Consider the following 19173-nt stretch of genomic DNA (forward strand, 5'->3'; position numbering starts at 1 on the left):
ATATGACAACAATAATACATACCAACTTCTTTTATAAGAAAAGGAAAAAAATTCTCACAAACTCATCGTAACGGTTTTCATTTCCACCAAACGATAAACGGAAGGTGTAAGTAATGTATCGACAAAATGTTGACATGTGAGGGCAATGATTAGAATTTTGCACAAATCTACCACGAAGAAAGGTATGGGCCTTACGCAAAATTCAGACACTTCATCCATCACAACTGATCTTGACCTCCAGTCAAATTACATTAGTTAATTGCGGTTTTTGAAATGGACTCCACTTGTGAGAAGGAATGCAAAAGGCTTGTAAACAATGTCAAAAGTAATTAAATGGGTCCCACTTTCGAGATTAAGTTAGATTGAATACATTGTACTTATTAGGTTACACCATCCCTAAACATGGCCTTAATCCAAACAGAAATCTGTATTTAAATATCTAATAATGTTAGAGCACACCCTAAGGTTAAGAAGGCGGAAGTGATTGGTTGTTTCTGTTTCCCCTAGAAGGCCTATCTGTGTGTATTCATCCCTTAGTTTGCCACGTGTCAACCATTTCAACCTCTTCACTCAACTTTTGGTTATGGCCGGTTCTCTTTAGTCTTTATAATATCCCAAACAAAACACCATTCAAAATTCAAATTAATTAAATTAAATGAAAGGCTACAAATTTGTACTTAAAAGAATAGCTATGTCATTTGTACACATATACATTTCCTTATATCCCCAACATTATCTTTAAAATATATTTTATCCACTTCATTTTTTTGTTATAAATCCTAATATTATAACTATTATATAGCGTTTGTCAAATAAAAAGAACACTGCCTCCATATCAAGTTCAATAAAATGCAAGTGTTCATTTTTCACTAACCATATACATTACCAAAAAAAATTTATAACCATGGGAGTCAAACTTTTGAAAGTAGGTTTAAATTTGTACAAACTTATCTTAAATAAATAAATTAGAGTTATAATTACACTCTCAAAAGTTTTTTTTTTTTTTGATTTAATTCTTTAAAGTTACAAATTCATTACAATTAAACTTTCCGTTATAGTTAAATTGTGACAATGGTATAAAATTTAAGTGTACAATAGTCATAACCATATTATTTTAGGAGTAGTTTAAAAACATTAATTACAACAATGTGGTTTATGCATTTTTTTTTCAATTAATGGAGTTAATACTGTTCAATAGTAACCATTACTCAATACTAAGAAATTATCGCTCAAATAAATGTTAAAAAGTATTATTGTAACAAACATGATCATTTATAACTAGTTTTATTTCTTTTCTTTTTCTTTTTGTTGACAATATTCTATTTAAAATCATATTTTCAAAATTGTTTAATATTGGTCCATAACTTTATAAATATTTACGGGTGATTAGGGCCATGAACAAAATGAAGTATCATCCTCGGTTTCTAATCAAATACATGGAAAATAAAAATTAACACGAAAAAGTAAAGTAATTTTCTGTATGATCAATACTTCACAAAATTGAAATACATATTTATTTTTAGTAGAAATGTGAACAACTAATTAAATTAATATAGAATTGTATAAGTCAATTTATAATTTAAATGTAACTCAAAAAATAGGTCACATATTTAGAAACCCAGCTAAAATTAACATAGGTAAACAACATAGTTCTTGCTCTTATCAACAAGTCCTTGAAAATTTGTTTGTGGAAACATAAGAGCAAACCTCAATCATTTTTCAAAGGTCTTTGATCGAGTACTCGTCAACAATTAACATTCCAATGGTTCTTGATTTGATCCCATCATGCACAAGTTGAACTATTATCACGTTGTTATAAATAAAAGAAGATATTGAAGTAAGAATTATTTTAAACTGTTTATTTATTTTTAGAAAAGAAATATTCTTTTAGTCCTTAAATTGTGAAGAACAAGCTATTTGATTTGTAAATTTTCAAAACATGTTTTTTAGTTTTAATTTTTTTTTAAATAGATGCATTTGGTTCTTAAGTGTTAAGAATGTATATTCATACTCAATATTTTAAAATGATCTAATTTATTAAAATTATTGTATATTTAAAATAACAAAAGAATACTGCAGAAAATGGAGGGACTAAAAAGAAATTTTGATTATTGTATATTTAAGAATAAAATTATTGTATATTTAAGAAGCCAAAAAATATACATTTTAAAACTAAAAAACCAAACCGAAAATGGAGGGACTAAAAAGTAATTTTGATTTAACATTTATTTTTAAATTTGGCGTTCCTTTGCTTCTTTTATTTGTTTGGAAGGAATTGTTAAAAAGATTCGAAGACGCTCTTTCATTACCATTGAAAACGACAGCGTTGCATTCTCTATATAAATTCACCATACCTTCCTCTCTTCTCCACAAATTCATTTCTTCTTCTTTCTCATCATTCATGGACTGGACCAGAGGCCCCCCCGTCGGCCGCGGCTCCTCCGCCACCGTCTATATGGCTACACTCAACTCCTCCGGCCAACAATTTGCCGTCAAATCCACCAACCTTGCATCATCGGCCCTCTTGCACAAGGAACACGCTCTTCTCTCCAATTTGAGCTCCCCATACCTAATCAAGTGTCTAGGTTTCGACGTTGAAACCCAACCCCTCAATCCGCCGGTGTTCAATCTGTTCATGGAGTATTTTCCGGAGGGGACTCTGTGGGACGCGATTCAGATCAACGGCGGTCGAATTGAGGAATCGATGATCGGAGTATTTTCGCGGCAGATTCTCAAAGGATTGGAGTACCTTCATGCTAATGGATTGGCACATTGCGATATCAAGAGCCGGAATCTGTTACTGAGTGATGAGGGTTTGAAAATTGCCGATCTAGGTTGTGCGAAATTTGTGGATGGAATTTCCGGTAATGGAGTTGGGGCTTTTTCTGGTTCGCCGGCGTTCATGGCTCCGGAAGTTGCAAGAGGTGAAGAACAGGGATTTCCGGCGGATGTTTGGGCTTTTGGATGTACAGTCATTGAAATGGCTACTGGGGATCATCCATGGCCGGAAATAGAGGATCCGGTTTCGGCGTTGTATCGGATTGGATTTTCCGGCGAGGTACCAGAGATTCCGCGGTGGTTGTCGGAAAGTGCGAAAGATTTTGTCGCCAAGTGTTTGATAAAAGACCCGAAAGAAAGATGGAGTGTGAAACGGCTTCTGGAGCATCCGTTTCTTGAAGGATTTGATTCTGAATCAGAGATTGAAGGGTCGAGGATGAAAACGGTGAATTCTTCTTCTCCGAGCTGTGTTTTGGATCAGAGGTTTTGGGATTCAATGGAAGATTTGGAGTCTCCATCGAAGGTGACTCAACAAGCTTCTTTGGTGGATTGTCCAGCTGAGAGGATTAGAAGGTTGGCTGATAATTTGTCTTGTGATTTGGAATTGGAATGGGATGATGGAGATTGGGTTTTGATCAGAAACAATGGGGTCGGCGGTGGAAGCCATGGAAATGGATCTGTGAGCTTAGATTTTTGTGCTACAATTGAAGAAGAAGATGAAATTTTGAACTTGGAAATTGAAGAAAATTCTGTATTGTTCTGTTTAGTTGATGATGATTTTAGTGTTGTGAACAGTAGGAATGGAGGATTAGAAATGGAATTAAAGAGTGATTTTATGTTGGAAACTGTTGAAAATCATTTTTCTTTTACATTAATTCAAATTCATCTCTTATTTCCTCATGATCTTCATCTTCCTCTTTTGTTATCTTTTCCAAATTTGACATGTCTCATTGCCTTGTTCAAGAATTATAGTTTGGTCAAACTAAAAGTGAAAGTAATTCAATTAAAAAAACAAATTAAATATTCCATTTTAACAGTCACACCGACGTTATAAATATTTCATATATATGCAGCCTAAATTTAAACTACTATTTCACTATGCATAATAGTTATGGACTATCGCTACTTATAAACACTAAAGCAGCATTTAGGGCTTGAAGTGGGTTATTATAGACTTTTGTTACAAACTTTTATTTGTAATTCCTTTAATTGATCATTTGCAAATTTCATTGTATTCTTGATCATCTCTAGAGTTTCGTAATATTGGTATCTCATTTCCTCCTACTTCTACTCAAGTTTTATTTAGAATTAAAATTAACATGCACTGATCCAACTAATTCCTACCATTATGATACTAAAATTAGCATGATTTAGAAGATAAATTTTTTATATATATTTATAACATCATTTACAAATTTCTTTTTAGAAAAGGCAAAAGTTACCATAAAAAATTGTATCCATTTCAGTTTTGCTCCTAAACTTGGAACTCTCGATTTCATCAAAACCATTTTTTCATTTTCTTCTTCAATAGCTTCCCAAGAAGATAAATATGCCTTTCTTAAAACCCTATTTTCATTCCTTTTTTTTTTTTTTTTTTTTTTTTGCCCTAATTTGTGAAACCCAGTAATTATTAAACTCAAATTTGAATCAATTTTATCTTCTTCACTAAACAAAAATCTCAAATCCATAAATCCTTTCGATTATTCGAATTCTAAGTCTGATAAACTCTTACTTACCCCTTTCCTTTTTTTCTTTGAGTGTTCAAGTATAAACCCTAAACTCATATGAATACCATATTAAACAAATGAGCAATTTAAGATGCCTAAAAGTTAAATGTAGGCTAAAATAATTTACCCTCTATATATTCCAATCATACTTAACTAAATAATCCTCAAACATAACTTTGTTAAACCCAAACTAAAATAATGGGCACAAATTGATGAAGAGACCATAGACATATTGAGTGGAGAGTGGATATAAGATACTTTAATTGCATCTAATTTAATCAGAAATAAACATATATCAATCTAATTAAATAAAATTAGGGTTTAGAAATCATACCTTCTTAGCTTCCAATCGCTCGTAATCTCCACACGAACACAAACCAAACCACCACTAGTGTAGGGTCGCTGTTCTTTGGACTTTGAATAGGGTTGTGGGACCCGATGAGTGAAAGATTTGATAGAGAGAGAAATGAAAATAGGAGGATTATACTTCAAGGTCGAGAGTTGGGAGAGAAAAAAAAACTTTAGTAAATCTTTTAAGTGAAAAAACCAACCATTAGCAAAAAGTCTTTAAACATTTGAAAAACATCTCTTAAATAACCTAATGCATGTAATTAGTTCACCAAAGTCGAACACCTCATATTCCAATAACCTTCAGTGGTCTTTAGTGGACTAGATATTCACATCTTATGCTTCCTCATAACTTACTGGAGTTAGTGGAATTATCCAATAAAATATTAGATTTCTCCACTAATTTTAGTCATAGGACAAAATGAGCCTTTCACTATTTTAGTCAAAGTCAAATTTTGACTTTTCGAACCAAAAGATAACATTTATCTGTCTAATTTTGACCTTTTGAGCACGAATTCTCATCCATTTTTTCAAAATTTAAATCACATTTGAATATAAAATTGGTCAAAATTTGACTCTTCAAAGTCAAAAGTCGACCTTTTGACTTTCTATAACTTTGACAATTTCCATCCACATTCATATTCTTAATATTCAAATCACATTTAAACATAAAAGCTCTAAACTCTTAACTAATAAGAGACTATACTTGTCGGTTTTTCTCTCATTTCCTAACTCGAACTAATCTAACATACTATTCTAAGTTTATTGCATATGAACTAGTAATGGAAACTAATTGTTCTATAGATATAGGCTCCAATGATATGAGATTAATTGACTAAACTGTTTTAGACCGAGCTAATCAACATTCGCCAAGTAAAGGGTTATTACACTAGAGTAGTCTCGTAGTTGCACTTCTCACACTATAGATATATTTGTGTACATATGATATAACCATGATTACTAAATTAATCTTTCACAAGTTGTTTGTAATCTCGGTAGGGTCAAAATATCGTTTTACCCCAAAATTACATCTTGTTCCTTAAGTCCCACTGATCCTCTAATGAACAATTGGTCTAAGGTTCAACTTATAAACAAAATCCCTATCAGGCCAATGAGAGGATGGGTTCCCATGTTCTAGGCTTTGATTAAGTGCTTAAGGGAACAACCTTATATCTACTAACCCTATAATGGATAGGAGTAAATTTTGTCTTGCACCTCATGTCTCCATTATCCACCTAGTTTTATCTCTGAAATAGGAGGCTTATTGGGTCATCATTGATGAACTGTCTTCATCTATGAAAATCTAAGGAAAATCTCGTGTGAACAAGAGTTTATAGTTAACTCAGGATTAAGATTAAGTTATCTAGATCATAAATAAGCGAAATAGTAAGTTTTATGTAGTAAATGGTGTTATAACGTGAAAGTTAATACTTCATGGTTCAAGTCTTATGTAAACTCTTTACATAGGATGCCCTCACTTTCATGTCTTTACATGAATGACTCAGATCACCTTATTTGTACTAACTACAAAGCGAGTCGCATCCATAGTGTTCCCTAGAATAAAGTGTCCAACCTTATTCATATACTTTAGATCGTTTAGACTATATACTCGAACTTGATCCATATTTATGTCTATACAAATAGAGTTCAAGCCTACACCAAGATAGCCTCAGGACCTTAGTTTATTGAATTGAAGATTATAGTAATCAATTTCAATAATAAGTCCTCAATAACCACTTTATTAAATAGAATATAATTTTAAATGACAAACTATGAGTTTTACTACATAAATTTTAACACAAACATCATGCACCCTAACCAAATATTATTATAACTCACATGTTATAATAATCCTAGACTATTAGAAACTAACTGAACGTCCCCAATAGACAACTTTGTTTACTTTAAAAAATATGCATCTCTATTTTGTCTTATTACAAATCATAATACATATATCGTGAGTGTGTTGGTTTAACTTTTGACGTATTTATTTATTTGGGAAAAAAAGTTAGGAATGTTTGGCAACCACTTTTCTTTTTCTTTTCTTTTTTTTTTTTTTTTTGAAAAGAATGAGTATATGAAAATAAGTTGGTTTAGGAGAAACATTTGAAAAATTTTTAGAAAAATAATCTTTGAGTGTGTAATGGTTAATCTCTCCCTAATTCTAAAATTCTTAAAATTACCAAAATATTTTCGATAGTCATCTACCTCACCTTCATCACGTTGTCATGACTACCATTACCCTTTGTTAACCAACATTGGCGATTGCCACCAACAAACCTACACCGGTGAAAAAGCTTTTGGCAACCGTTGTCATGACTACCATTACCCTTTGTTAACCAACATTGGCGATTGCCACCAACAAACCTACACCGGTGAAAAAACTTTTGGCAACCATCTCCGATAACTTCCTCTAGCAACCAACCCTTATGACTGCCACCGATGACCAACTTTAGTGGCCACCTTTGGCAGTCATTACCATTTTAGGCAATCACCACTGACGATAATCACCTTCACAACCACCATCAATTAACTTTGCCCACCACCACCAAGCTCGTATATAAGAACACTTTTGAGAAAGAGATGTTCGGACGCAGGATTGGTTTTAGTTTAAACAATTAATATTTTTATTTAAAGTATTTGAATAAAAATGATTTTTTTAAAGGATATTTTTCTTTTCAAATCAATTCAAAAATACCTCAAGGTTGTTCTCGAAAACAAAAAATAAAAATACTAAAAAATAAAAAGATATATATATATATATATATATATATATATATATATATATATATATATATATATATATATAAGGAAATCAGAAATTTATACTTTTTAAAAAAAATGTCAAAGAACACTTTAACCACTTTGAGGCATTTGAATGTCATTGTCAACATTGGCATTTGATTTGACCCCAAAACTAACTTGGACTTCCATTTTAATTTCTAAAAGAGAATATGGAAATAATGTACTAAATATTTACCTATTGATGATTGATGATTGATGATTCCCATTATAAAATGAACTTTTGAAATTCTCAATAATTGGGATTGGAAAGTCACATTTTTTGTGTCCATATAAATTACAATTAAAGTTTTCAAACATGCATCCACTAGTTCCAATCTTTATGCATATCAATTCTCAATTCAAAAAAGTAATAATAATAATAGTAATAATCTCATATATAATATCCGTAGATTTTAATTGTAGTTTGGCATACTACAAATTTTATGTCGAGTGTGATCTTCGTCTATTGAACTCTAAAACAATCATAGGTTCTCATAATAGTCCTAAACATTGAACAAAACTACATAATGCAAAATTTAGATGGGTAATCGAAAGTTTTGAACTTTTAACGATTAGTTAGACCTAAATAAATGATTGTGGTTGAACATACTCCCACTTGTACTAATCATTTTTCTTATGTTAGTTAAATAATAAGAAGGTTAAAAAAATACTTTTTGAAATATTAAATTTAGCCTCCGACTCTTGTTTACTCCTTATCAACAAATAAAAATACTTTGTCCATTTATAACATTTTTGCTATAAAATTTTATTACATGAAAATTATTATTATTATTATTATTATTATTATTATTATTATTATTATTATTATTATTATTATTATTATTATTATTATTTAATCAATTAGGACAAAAATTAGCTTTGAGATACTAAATATTAGTTGAATGTATGAAAAGTGAAAATTAACTAGAACTAAAATTGGACAAACTTGAAGTATCTAATGCCAAAAAGATATTTTAACAAGAAAAACAATAATAGTAATAATATATTATGTTCACATTGTAGTGGAGTGAATTAGATGTTTAGGTTGACTTGTGGTGAGAACTCTCCTCCCAAAAATAAATAAATAAATAAATATAAAAGATGCCATTTTATAAAGTCAATGAATTTATTTGTACTTTTGTCTCAGTTCTGTGAACCAATTACATTAATATTTTCAACCATTATGGTGTATTTTATTGGCTGACTTAAGAAGAGGATTACAAGTTTTCCTTTTTCTTTTTCTTTTTCTTTTTTTTCCTTTTGGAAGTGATATGGTTTGTCTATTTTTAATTTTCAAATGAGTTGACGATGTAGAATGTCAACCCCTACCTCCTAGGTTTTTTTTTTGTCTGAACACAACCCACTTATTTAGTTAAAGGCCAAATGTCTTTGATGATATTAAAAGTCAACTCAATTTAAGATTTAAATGAAAATCTTAAAGAGACTTTCGACACGAATGCTTTGAATCTTAAACTTTAAATGTTAAGTTTGGTAGATTAAGTTACGAGCTTAAGTACTATGATTTAGACAACTTTATTTTAATTTAAATAAAAATATAGAAAGTTTGGATTTAAAAATTGATTGTCAAAAGTTCTTTTAAATATCTTTTCTTAAAATGAACTTATTAGATAACCAACCTTGGTTGGAAGTCATTTTTTTTTCCAATCACTTTATAAAAATAACACGAGTTTGGTCAGTATAAGAAATAAATGAGTTGGGTCAACATAAACAATATTGTTAATTATAGCAGCGGACTCCTTTTTGATTTTAAAACAATAATGAAAAAGTCTACAGTTACATTGTAGTTTCATACAATGTCATTTTTTTTTTTTATTCAATCAAAGATAAACTAACTAAAATTCAAATGATAAATTATTAAGTTGACTTTTTGGAAGAAGCTACTCAAGAAAAGAAATTAAGAAAAAGGCTTTTGGAAGCAAGCTATTGAATTGAAAAACAAACAACGATGATTGATTTAATTATATTATTGTTTAAGGCTTTAATTAAAATATAATTTGTATTTAAATGTATTTGAAGAATGGATGAAAAGTGAGAGATTAATACATCTTGAAACCGACCAAATTGGAGGTATTGCCCTCTCAAAATAATAATAATTAATTTGGAGCTCTTCCTTTTTAAAAAGTCAAATTTTTCTCCCCCATTACTTCTTTTAAATTGTTGTGACAATAAAGAAAGAAGAATTATTATAAATGATAAATTATTTAAAATATTTACGCACTATAATGATATGAGTTATCGATATCGAATACAATTGATCATCTATCGGTGTCTATCCGTAATAGATCTAAAATTTTGTAAACATCTTTAAAAAACTTCATTTTTGAGTTTTGATCTATTATAAAAAGTACCAAATTAGTCTATCAATATTAATAAATATTATTTTTATGTAAGTAATTTAAATTGTAGTTAGTATAAATTGAGAAAGGAATCATATTTAGTTATAAATTAATAAAACTAAGTTGATACGTATTAAGGTTGAAAGCATGAAAACTACAATTTCAAGATAACAAATTAAAAGATATGCAAACTAAATCTTTACTCAATCTACTAAATTGTTGTTGTTTGACCAGAAATATTTTTAAATATGTAAATATGTAACCTCAATTAATTGAAAAACACTTTTTGACCTTTTTTTTTTTTAATTAAGATATCTATAATGTCCATTAGAATTTTTAAACAGCTGCCAAAACATATGTAATTTAGTCCGTTAGAATTTATGAAATGATGATGTGACTTCTACATATATTTGGATAATTAGGATCAAGATTATTTATTGTATTAATTAAATTGATAAATAACTAAGAAATCTTATTAATTTATTCTATAAATTTTTTATGTCAACAGAGAAACATAATCAACACACATGAATCAAATAAACTCAAATTAAAAACTAATTGTAACGTTTTTTCTCCAAAACTTAAATCACTCACATCCTCCCTCGACTCTTCACCCTTTACTTTTTTTTTTCAAGTTGAAATCTTGAAGCATATCAAAAGAACAACATTGAGTATAATAAAATAAAAATAAAACTAACATATTAGTGTTAACATTCATAACAAGATAAAATAAATTAAAATAATAAAATAAGTACAACACATGTATAAAATAACTTTTACGACATTGCTAATAAATATTCCCACAATGAATCACCAAACACCCCAAAAAAAAAAAAAAAGAATTAGGAGAAAGGAAAAAAAAAACACCTTAATGAATAAAAAACATATCCCAAGCTTGAGGCACTAGCTAACATGTGGATTGCGAAAGTGAAGTAGAATGACAATGTGTCAAAATGGTGACCATTAAAATCTTAAAGACATTTACTTTTTGAGTTCTTCGATATAACATTAATTTACTGATTATTTTATTTTACAATCTAGTCATCCAATTATAGAAATTATCTTATCATTTTGTTAGAGAGTTAACAGAATCTTAACGACATAGACAAAAATATGCATTTTTTAAAATTTCAAAGACTAAAATAGACGTATTTAAAAGTTTAAAGATCAAAATAAAACAAGATACAAAATTTATTACCAAAATAGAATTTAAATCTATATAATTCGATAAAATATAGAAAATCTATAAATGATATAAATTGATATGATTCTTACATTTATAGAATTTGAAAATAATTGGGTTTATTTTGGTATGAAATGAAGGAATTCCCTCATAATTGAGACCAATTTCAAATTGTGAAATATTTATAAGATGGGCTGTGTGGTTCATTTCAAACTCAGATTTTGTTGGGCTTTGTTGTCTACTCCTAATTGTCTCTACAACCTACGGAAATTTTGGAACCAAAGTGTTTTTCTACCTTCTTTTAAATAGCGTTAGTACTTTGCAGGGATAATCAGAGATTTAGTATTGTTTCTCAGGTTATTTTAAAAAAATGACAAAATTGATTGTTTTCTTTTTTTTTTTAGATTTTTGATTAAAGAGTTCTCTTTAATGTAATTAGTCTATGTTATGTACTTATGAGTCTAGTAATTAATTTTCACATGTTAATAATAATGTATCTAACCCATATCATAACCTCTTCATAATATATCAAATGCATGTGTAACACGTGCATAGTATTTTATAAAGTATTAAAATACCCACTTCATTAACTATAATTATTTCAATATCTACGTTCTTATTAGAAGTCTCTCCAGTGTAATTAATCTGCGCTATGCACTTGTGAGTCTTGAATTAATTTCGACGTGTGAATAATGTATCCAACGCATATGATATTGTCTTCCTAATATACCGGAATTTAACAATTTGGTTGAAAATTTTAACAACTTTATTCATTTTTTTAGTTTCAAAAAATAACCATATTATTATTTTTTTATTGTCTGAATCTCAGCCCTTGTTTTTATTTCAAAATAACTTTAATTGGTTGGATCTCAATCATTAATAAATTAAAAATTAAAATTAGTTTTTGTATCACTTAATTTATTTTAAAAATTTGAATTTTATCTCGCAGTCAATCTTTCTTCATCCCCTCTACTGAACAATTTATTGTCATGATCCTTAAACATTTAAGAGTCTTGTTATGGTAGATGAGATGAAAACAATTGTTATCATAACTTCCATTTGATTGAACTTTGAAGTCTATGTGTCTTTGAACCAGTTTATTTATCTAATTCAATCCAAACTTTTTCCCTCTTCCGTAAAGGAGAACTCCATGCGGTTGAATCTAAAGTCCATCCGGTCCAACTTGAACTCAATGTCGTCCAGTCTAGAGACCAAGCAATCCACACTGGCTTCTACCTTAAGCTCCTTGTATGTTGAAGAGCCACAATTGTGTCTAAAACAAAGGGATTAGGGTTATCCTGGCAAGGATGGGCAGGAAGTGGAAGTTGATGTTGAGCATGGGGATGGGTCGAAAGTGGAAGTTGATGATGGGCATGAGGATGGACAGAAAGTGGAAGTTGATGCTAAGCATGAGGATGGGCAAGAAATGGAAGTTGATAATAGGCATAAGGATGGGTGGGAAGTGGAAGTTAATATTGAGCATGAGGATGGGTGGGAAGTAGAAGTTGATGCTAGACATGAGGATGGGCAGAGGGAGCATTATCATCTCGAAGAGGAGCAACGAGGTTATCTTCGTAACCTTCTATAGAAGGGATATCAAGACCTTGATCCAGGTATGCAAGCTCCTCATCCATCGACTCAATCGCTTGTATACGGGCCTAGATTTGGAACATCAACCAACAAGTATTAGTTATTAAACCATAAACCCTAATGTGGAGGTGAAAGAAAAAAGAAAGTAGGACATATCATTTTGGTACCCGAAGACCTATGACTCAATCACCTTCAACCCAGGTGAGTCAGTGCAACTCCACTGCATGATGAAACCCTATTGGCTATCCACTCACTTATGAACGACACTATCTTGTATGCTCAAACCTAAAAATGCAACAACATTAACAAAAGAACAATAAGCATAAAGCATATAACTACTGTAAAAAAAAATACATAATAAGCATAGAATTATGTTACTAACCTGAAAGGCTAAGGGAAAGCCATATATGCTATAGGACTACAGGGACTTCTTGTTTGGGGGTTTCTTCTTATGCAAGACAACCTTTCCCCTCAGTTCCTCTTTCAAGCTACAAAGGGTCTTGACCCATATTAACTCACCCCAATCGTAGCTCACGAAGTCCTCCAAGTCATCTATGAGGCCCAACATGGTCTATTCCATGTGTTGCCTTAATTCTCTCCCTCCTCATCATGGCCAATTCGATGAAATAAAAGAGCAACATCTTTACAGAATCCTTGTTGCTCTTAAAATTACGGGTTGGGTACTCTTTGTCCAACTTCGACCCACTTATGTTTAGACCTATCATCCAAGTACAACTGTTTCGACCTCAGAGCTTTATCTTCTTCAAACTGCACGAGACGTCTCGGCCTAAACCTAACCCCGTGATGGTATCAAAATCCTCCCCCCCAAAAGAGACCTTTTGATCAAGTAATTTAAAATTGATTACGTTGTCCTACTCATCATCCACCTCTTTCAATAGGATGTAGTGGCAAAGAGGTCCATTAAACACTAGCTTAACATCTAGAAAATAACCAAATAGAGTTTTCCTAAACATGTGTATCTGCCTAGGCGTTAGCTTATTTTTTATGTTTGACACGGCCTTCTTTAAGTGTGAATAGCATGTCAAGTTGACTAAGAAGAAGTCCGTAAAGTTGATCTTCGTGACAAGAGGTATCTGAAAACACAAAATACACATATAACAAAGCATAATCAAGAACCTGTTCTAAAATTCGGGGCAATCTCGACCAAAAAGAACATGAATTGCCAATTAAACTCGGGCAACATTGCATCGGGATGCCATGAGATAACGGTTTTGCATGCATTCTGTGATGTATCTCGATCCAATCTTCGGTGAAACCGGCATCGAGATTTCTCACAAAATGCATATGAAACACAACAAATCTCGAGACTCCTTCAAAGAATCTCGAGGTAATTTCATCGATCTCAATCTAGATTCCTCATCTGCATGGGCCCATATTGATGAAATTGTTGAGATTCATTGAACAAAACCATCTGCATTAATTTAAATTTAGTTCTACATTCAACTACTACAGAAAATCAACTATAAATTTTCCGATCCACCTGAGATTTCATAGAAAACACTATAACATAAACTAAAAACTAAACCCTAAACTATGGAATTGTTCAAAGTAATTCTCCTTCAAATATTCAAGTTTGAGAATGACTTCTTGAAATTTCGAGGAGCAAAAATCAGAGAAATATATTCGATGTTGAAAGCAAACTCATTTAGTCTTGGCTAAAATGAACACAGGGTTTAGGGTTTTGTGAGAATACCTAACGTCCGAGCTTTCAATAGTCTTTTGGTCAATTAAGAATACCCTTTATTTTGAAATTTAAAAACAAAAACACACAATCTCGATGCTGATCTCAGTCGAGATGGATAAAGAAATTATGTTGAAACAGTTTTTTAAAATTGAAGAATCTCGATGTCGAAATCCACAGAAATTGATCGAGAAAAAACATTACGAGTTTTTTGAAAGTGTGCTACTTTTGAAATATGAAACCAAAAGTGTGATACTTCTTAAATTTTTCCAAAATAGTTCTTCTTCTTTCTTGGTACGCACGACCCCCCTCTCTACTCTCTAGAAATTTCTCTCATCCAACCGACACACTATCTCTCACGCTCAACCAACTCGCTGACGATTCCCAACTACACGCCATTATTCAAACTTGTCCAAGTGCCAATCTTTGTTGCGCTGTCATTCGGGATGTCCGTCGTTGAGGTCTATGATAACTTATAGAAATACAAGTTCTTATAGCCTTTTAGGTAGAATAATGAAGCCTTAATGCATAGGTTCGGAAGAAAAAGTGGAGCAAAATAAAGAAATAGGCCAAGTTGCACATTGCAAACTATAAAAGAGTTTTATCCCTATTTATCACGTTTTGTATATCTTATTACAGGATTTTAGGAAAAAAGAAAAGGAGTAGCTTGACAATAAAACGTCAGGTGGGGAGTTACACGTGACCAACTAGGCAACCAACATAACAAAGGCAAACGTTCTAAAGTACTAGCAGACAAAAAAAGTGATTGATGCGAATATAAAAAAAGCTAAAAAGGACACCTGATGTGCAAAGACAACTTTATTAGAAATTAAATAAAGTCCATATTGTCCTATTGCATCACACCTTGCCTATAAATCAAGGCGTCTTCTTCATTGTCCGTATGCAAAATTTGGCAAAAAAAAAATGAAGAGCAAGCTCATTCCTCCACCATTTCCTTCATTTTAGGTGAGAGCCTGAAATAGAGAGAAAGATCTCTAACCATTCCCCCTTCAATGTAAAAAAACAAAAATCATAGCAAACGAGAATGAGAATTCACATTCGTGGCTTGCCTCATTTCTTTGTGCCACATTTTGTAATTTATTTGCATTGATTTGTAACATTAACCCTATGATCGAAAGGCCTAAAGTTTTATTTATAATATTGATGCATTCCTTCTACCATCCTCTCATATCTCTTTATTTATTCATTGGATGTACATTTAGTTGATTACTTTAATAATATAGGGTGTTATTAGCATTAAAGAATTTGGCTGAATGCATTATAAGTCTTGTTTAGTTTAATACAGTCATCAATGTCTTGTCGTATTCGAAAGAAAAGAAAAAGTATTGATTGTCATCACTTGACGTGTGATGACCCTATTTTAGCTAACCGAGTGTCGAGGAGATTGTACCAATACAATTTTGTTACCGAATTTATCCTTTGCATACATTACAGAAATGTATAATGTGTGTGGCGGAAGGACCGAAAGGTTGCTCGCCTTAATAAATGATGAATTGCTTATGATTCAAATAGATAGATTAGGTACAAATTATAGCTTAACTTTAAGTTTTTGGATCCTAAAAGGCGAGCAAGTACGACATAAGTACCGAGAGTTTGCTCATCTTAATTCTGAAGTTAATAAATGCTTTGCATCGCCTCGAAATGTTAATCTCCCTTATTTTACATTTAATTGATTGAATATTCCTAAATATCCACACCTAATTACTGAGTTCATATTACATACACTTTATTGTCATTTTCATCTTGCTACTCCAACCGCACCATAGTGTAAGTTCTTAGAAAAAATTATATTGTGCATAACCATATACTATATAGTCGTCGCGTAGGAATAGAACACATGATTGACTCATTTAGGACACTAATTCCCTAAGTTTGACCTTGGACTTACCAGAAAACCTCTCTCTCCACTTTCACTTGGGTGAGAGAGAGGAAAACTTGTGATAAACGTGAAATCGTTACAAAGTTAGCAATGCATAGGTAGGATATGCACCTTTTATCACATAGTCTTAACCTAGACGTCTAATTAAGTCGCACAATTTGAACACATCATTACATATCTTCGAGTCAATTTTGTAATGCTAAATGCGGAACAAGCAATCCGCAAGCCACATGTCTGTGAATTCCATTCATCGTTTGTCCCAGATGCCAATCTTATTCGATCCCATCGCCATCTGGCAATAGCGTTCCTTTGTGTATTGTCAGGCATTGGATCCACGTTCCTACATGTTGTTGTCGAAATTTTCTATATGGTAGATTTGTGTAAGGATTTGTTGATTTTAGTGTAAATTGATTGGGGTTTCTTGAAGTTTTTCAAACACCCATTAAGCTTGGACTTAAAAGTAACAATATCCATCATATTTATGTATTAGACTTAAGTTTTTGGAACCAGCCAACAATGAGTGAATTTTTTGGCGTTTTGGCACAAATTAGGTAAGATTATGAAATTTATGGAGTGAGTATTGAGTATCCATTTAATTTTAGTGCTGATATTGAACAATCCATGGTTTTTTTATGCTAGGATTCAAAATATAAAGGTTGTTAGAGGATTGTACATTGGGATTAAGGTTAGTTTGCTAAGCTTTTGGTAAGGTTTGAAGTAATTTTATTGAGTTTTCTTAGAGTTCTTAAATGCCTATTAAAGTTTAGTCATCAAAATTAAATTACCCATGATACTCAAATTCTAGAGTTGAATATTTTACAAAATGGGCTTTCCCTTAGCTTTGGAGATCGTTTGGGTGTTGTTTCTACAAGGTTTGAGATATAAAATAGAGTTAGTGATCTTATGAAATGGTTAAGGTTGATCGACTCATGTTGATATAATGGATCAAATATCTTAAATTATTGATATTGGGTATAAGAGCGTATTAGTATAAAAGACTCGTTGAGTTGAACTAAGTTTGAATGCTCATTTGGTTAAGAATCTAGATTTGAAGCCTAAGGGTTCGTAGGTGGAAAGTTTAGTATAAACTAAGGCGATTTTAGAATGCTTCAATTTAAGAAGAAGATATGAGAATTTAAGGACTTTAGAAGCATGAAATAGCTTGAGTTGACATAATGAAGTGTTTTGAAGATTGTTGTGTCATTTGACCATGTGAAGATAACTTAGTGACCCCAATCATTGTTTTCAGGTCCAATTGAAGTTGAGAAAGCTTATAATCTTGGGGATCTAGTTATTGACAATAAGTGTACTTTTAATTTTTTCATATAAAATGTGTTTATGGTTTTTCTTGATTAAAACATGACTATATGATGTATATGAGAAATAGGAGGATAATTTCTCTAAAGACTACGTGAATGTATTTCCATGGCGTCACCTATGGTTCTCATGGGATTTCAGAGCTGAAGGAGGACGTGACCAGAGATCTGAGAACTTGAGCTTAAGTAACCATGACAGATATCTGAGAACATGGATGAAGGTTGCGATTATGACTTCGTGCTTACATTAACCCATGGAGTATGGCTCTATGTGCATATAAGAGAATGGACATTGAGGATGTGAATATGGTGCTCAGGTTATCACAGTGACAGGGATAAATATGCATGGTTTAGTTTGGTCGTATGTTGCTTGAAGGTATGGATCACATGTGAGCTATTCTCGATCGTGTATTTAGTATGTTCTACTATGGTTGATCGACGCGTGATACTGACTGGATAGTAAATATGTGTGAGCTTAGTACGACCGCATGTTTCATCGTTGACTTGAATATGTGCAAGCTATTCTCGGCCGCATATGCACCATAATTTATTGTTTTGTTTTGGATTTGGACAAGTTGAGAAGATTTTAAAGATACATGTAACTATTTTACATTACACATTTAAGAAACTTTAGTCATGCCTTTACTATCAAATCGTGCTTACATATTCCTCATTGGAAATGTGTTTTGAAATTTCATATTTTTATTAAAATTGCCACTCATTCGACATTAGCTCACGTTTTCAATGCTTTCTTCCCCCCTCTCCCCCCAACCCCCAAGTACAGGTCCTATTCTAAACACCCCTTAAGCGTCTCATCATTTATTGTGGACCCCTTATCTTTGTATGTGTATATATGTTTTCTGTAAGGGTCACACTAAAGACGTCCTTTGAGATAATTGTTGTTGGATTGTAATTCCTTTTGTAACTATTCACTAGATTGTACTTAAACTCCGATTTAGGACTCTGAATGATTTTGAGGAGTGTGTGGTAAGACTAAGTACACGTGCATTCAAATGAAAGATAAATTGAAGAATGATTGTCTTATAGTCTATATTAAGAAAGACTTATTGAATAAGTTAGACAATAAAGTTATCATGAATCGATTTCAAAACATGAAAAATTGTAGAGGATAATTATAATATATCAAATTAGTTAAGATCTGATTCAATGAATATTGTTTTACATTTCTTTATAAAAAAAATTAATTACATTTATATTATATAGTGTCACCCATAAAATTTTTTAATCCGCCGCTAAGTACACATGCATTGCTTCTAACGTGAGGCCACTTTGCTCCAAATGGAGTTCATAATAAAATTTTATGTACACACATTCTCTATATACATGATTTTTGTCTCTTGAGTTTATGTTTCACAAAGATGAGAGTTAGTCAAGAAAATGGAAGTGGAAACACAACTTTCATGAATAAAAGAATTAAGTGTTTTGAAAGTTGTACCTTGAGTTTGTACCTTCTTGATTTCAGTACAC

The 19173-nt window shown here is 31.5% G+C and overlaps 1 protein-coding gene across 1 annotated transcript; it reads left to right on the forward strand.

Moving 5' to 3' along the window:
- The first annotated feature begins 2376 nt into the window (after window positions 1-2376).
- LOC103490380 (mitogen-activated protein kinase kinase kinase 17) lies at window positions 2377-12765 on the forward strand. The gene is made up of 2 exons (XM_051081947.1): window positions 2377-3625; window positions 12469-12765. Exons 1-2 carry the CDS (start codon window positions 2402-2404, stop codon window positions 12763-12765), a joined length of 1521 nt encoding a protein of 506 aa, XP_050937904.1. The 5' UTR covers window positions 2377-2401.
- Window positions 12766-19173: the final 6408 nt, after the last annotated feature.

The sequence above is a fragment of the Cucumis melo genome, chromosome 1 (assembly GCF_025177605.1).
Source record: "Cucumis melo cultivar AY chromosome 1, USDA_Cmelo_AY_1.0, whole genome shotgun sequence".
Lineage (NCBI taxonomy): Eukaryota > Viridiplantae > Streptophyta > Magnoliopsida > Cucurbitales > Cucurbitaceae > Cucumis > Cucumis melo.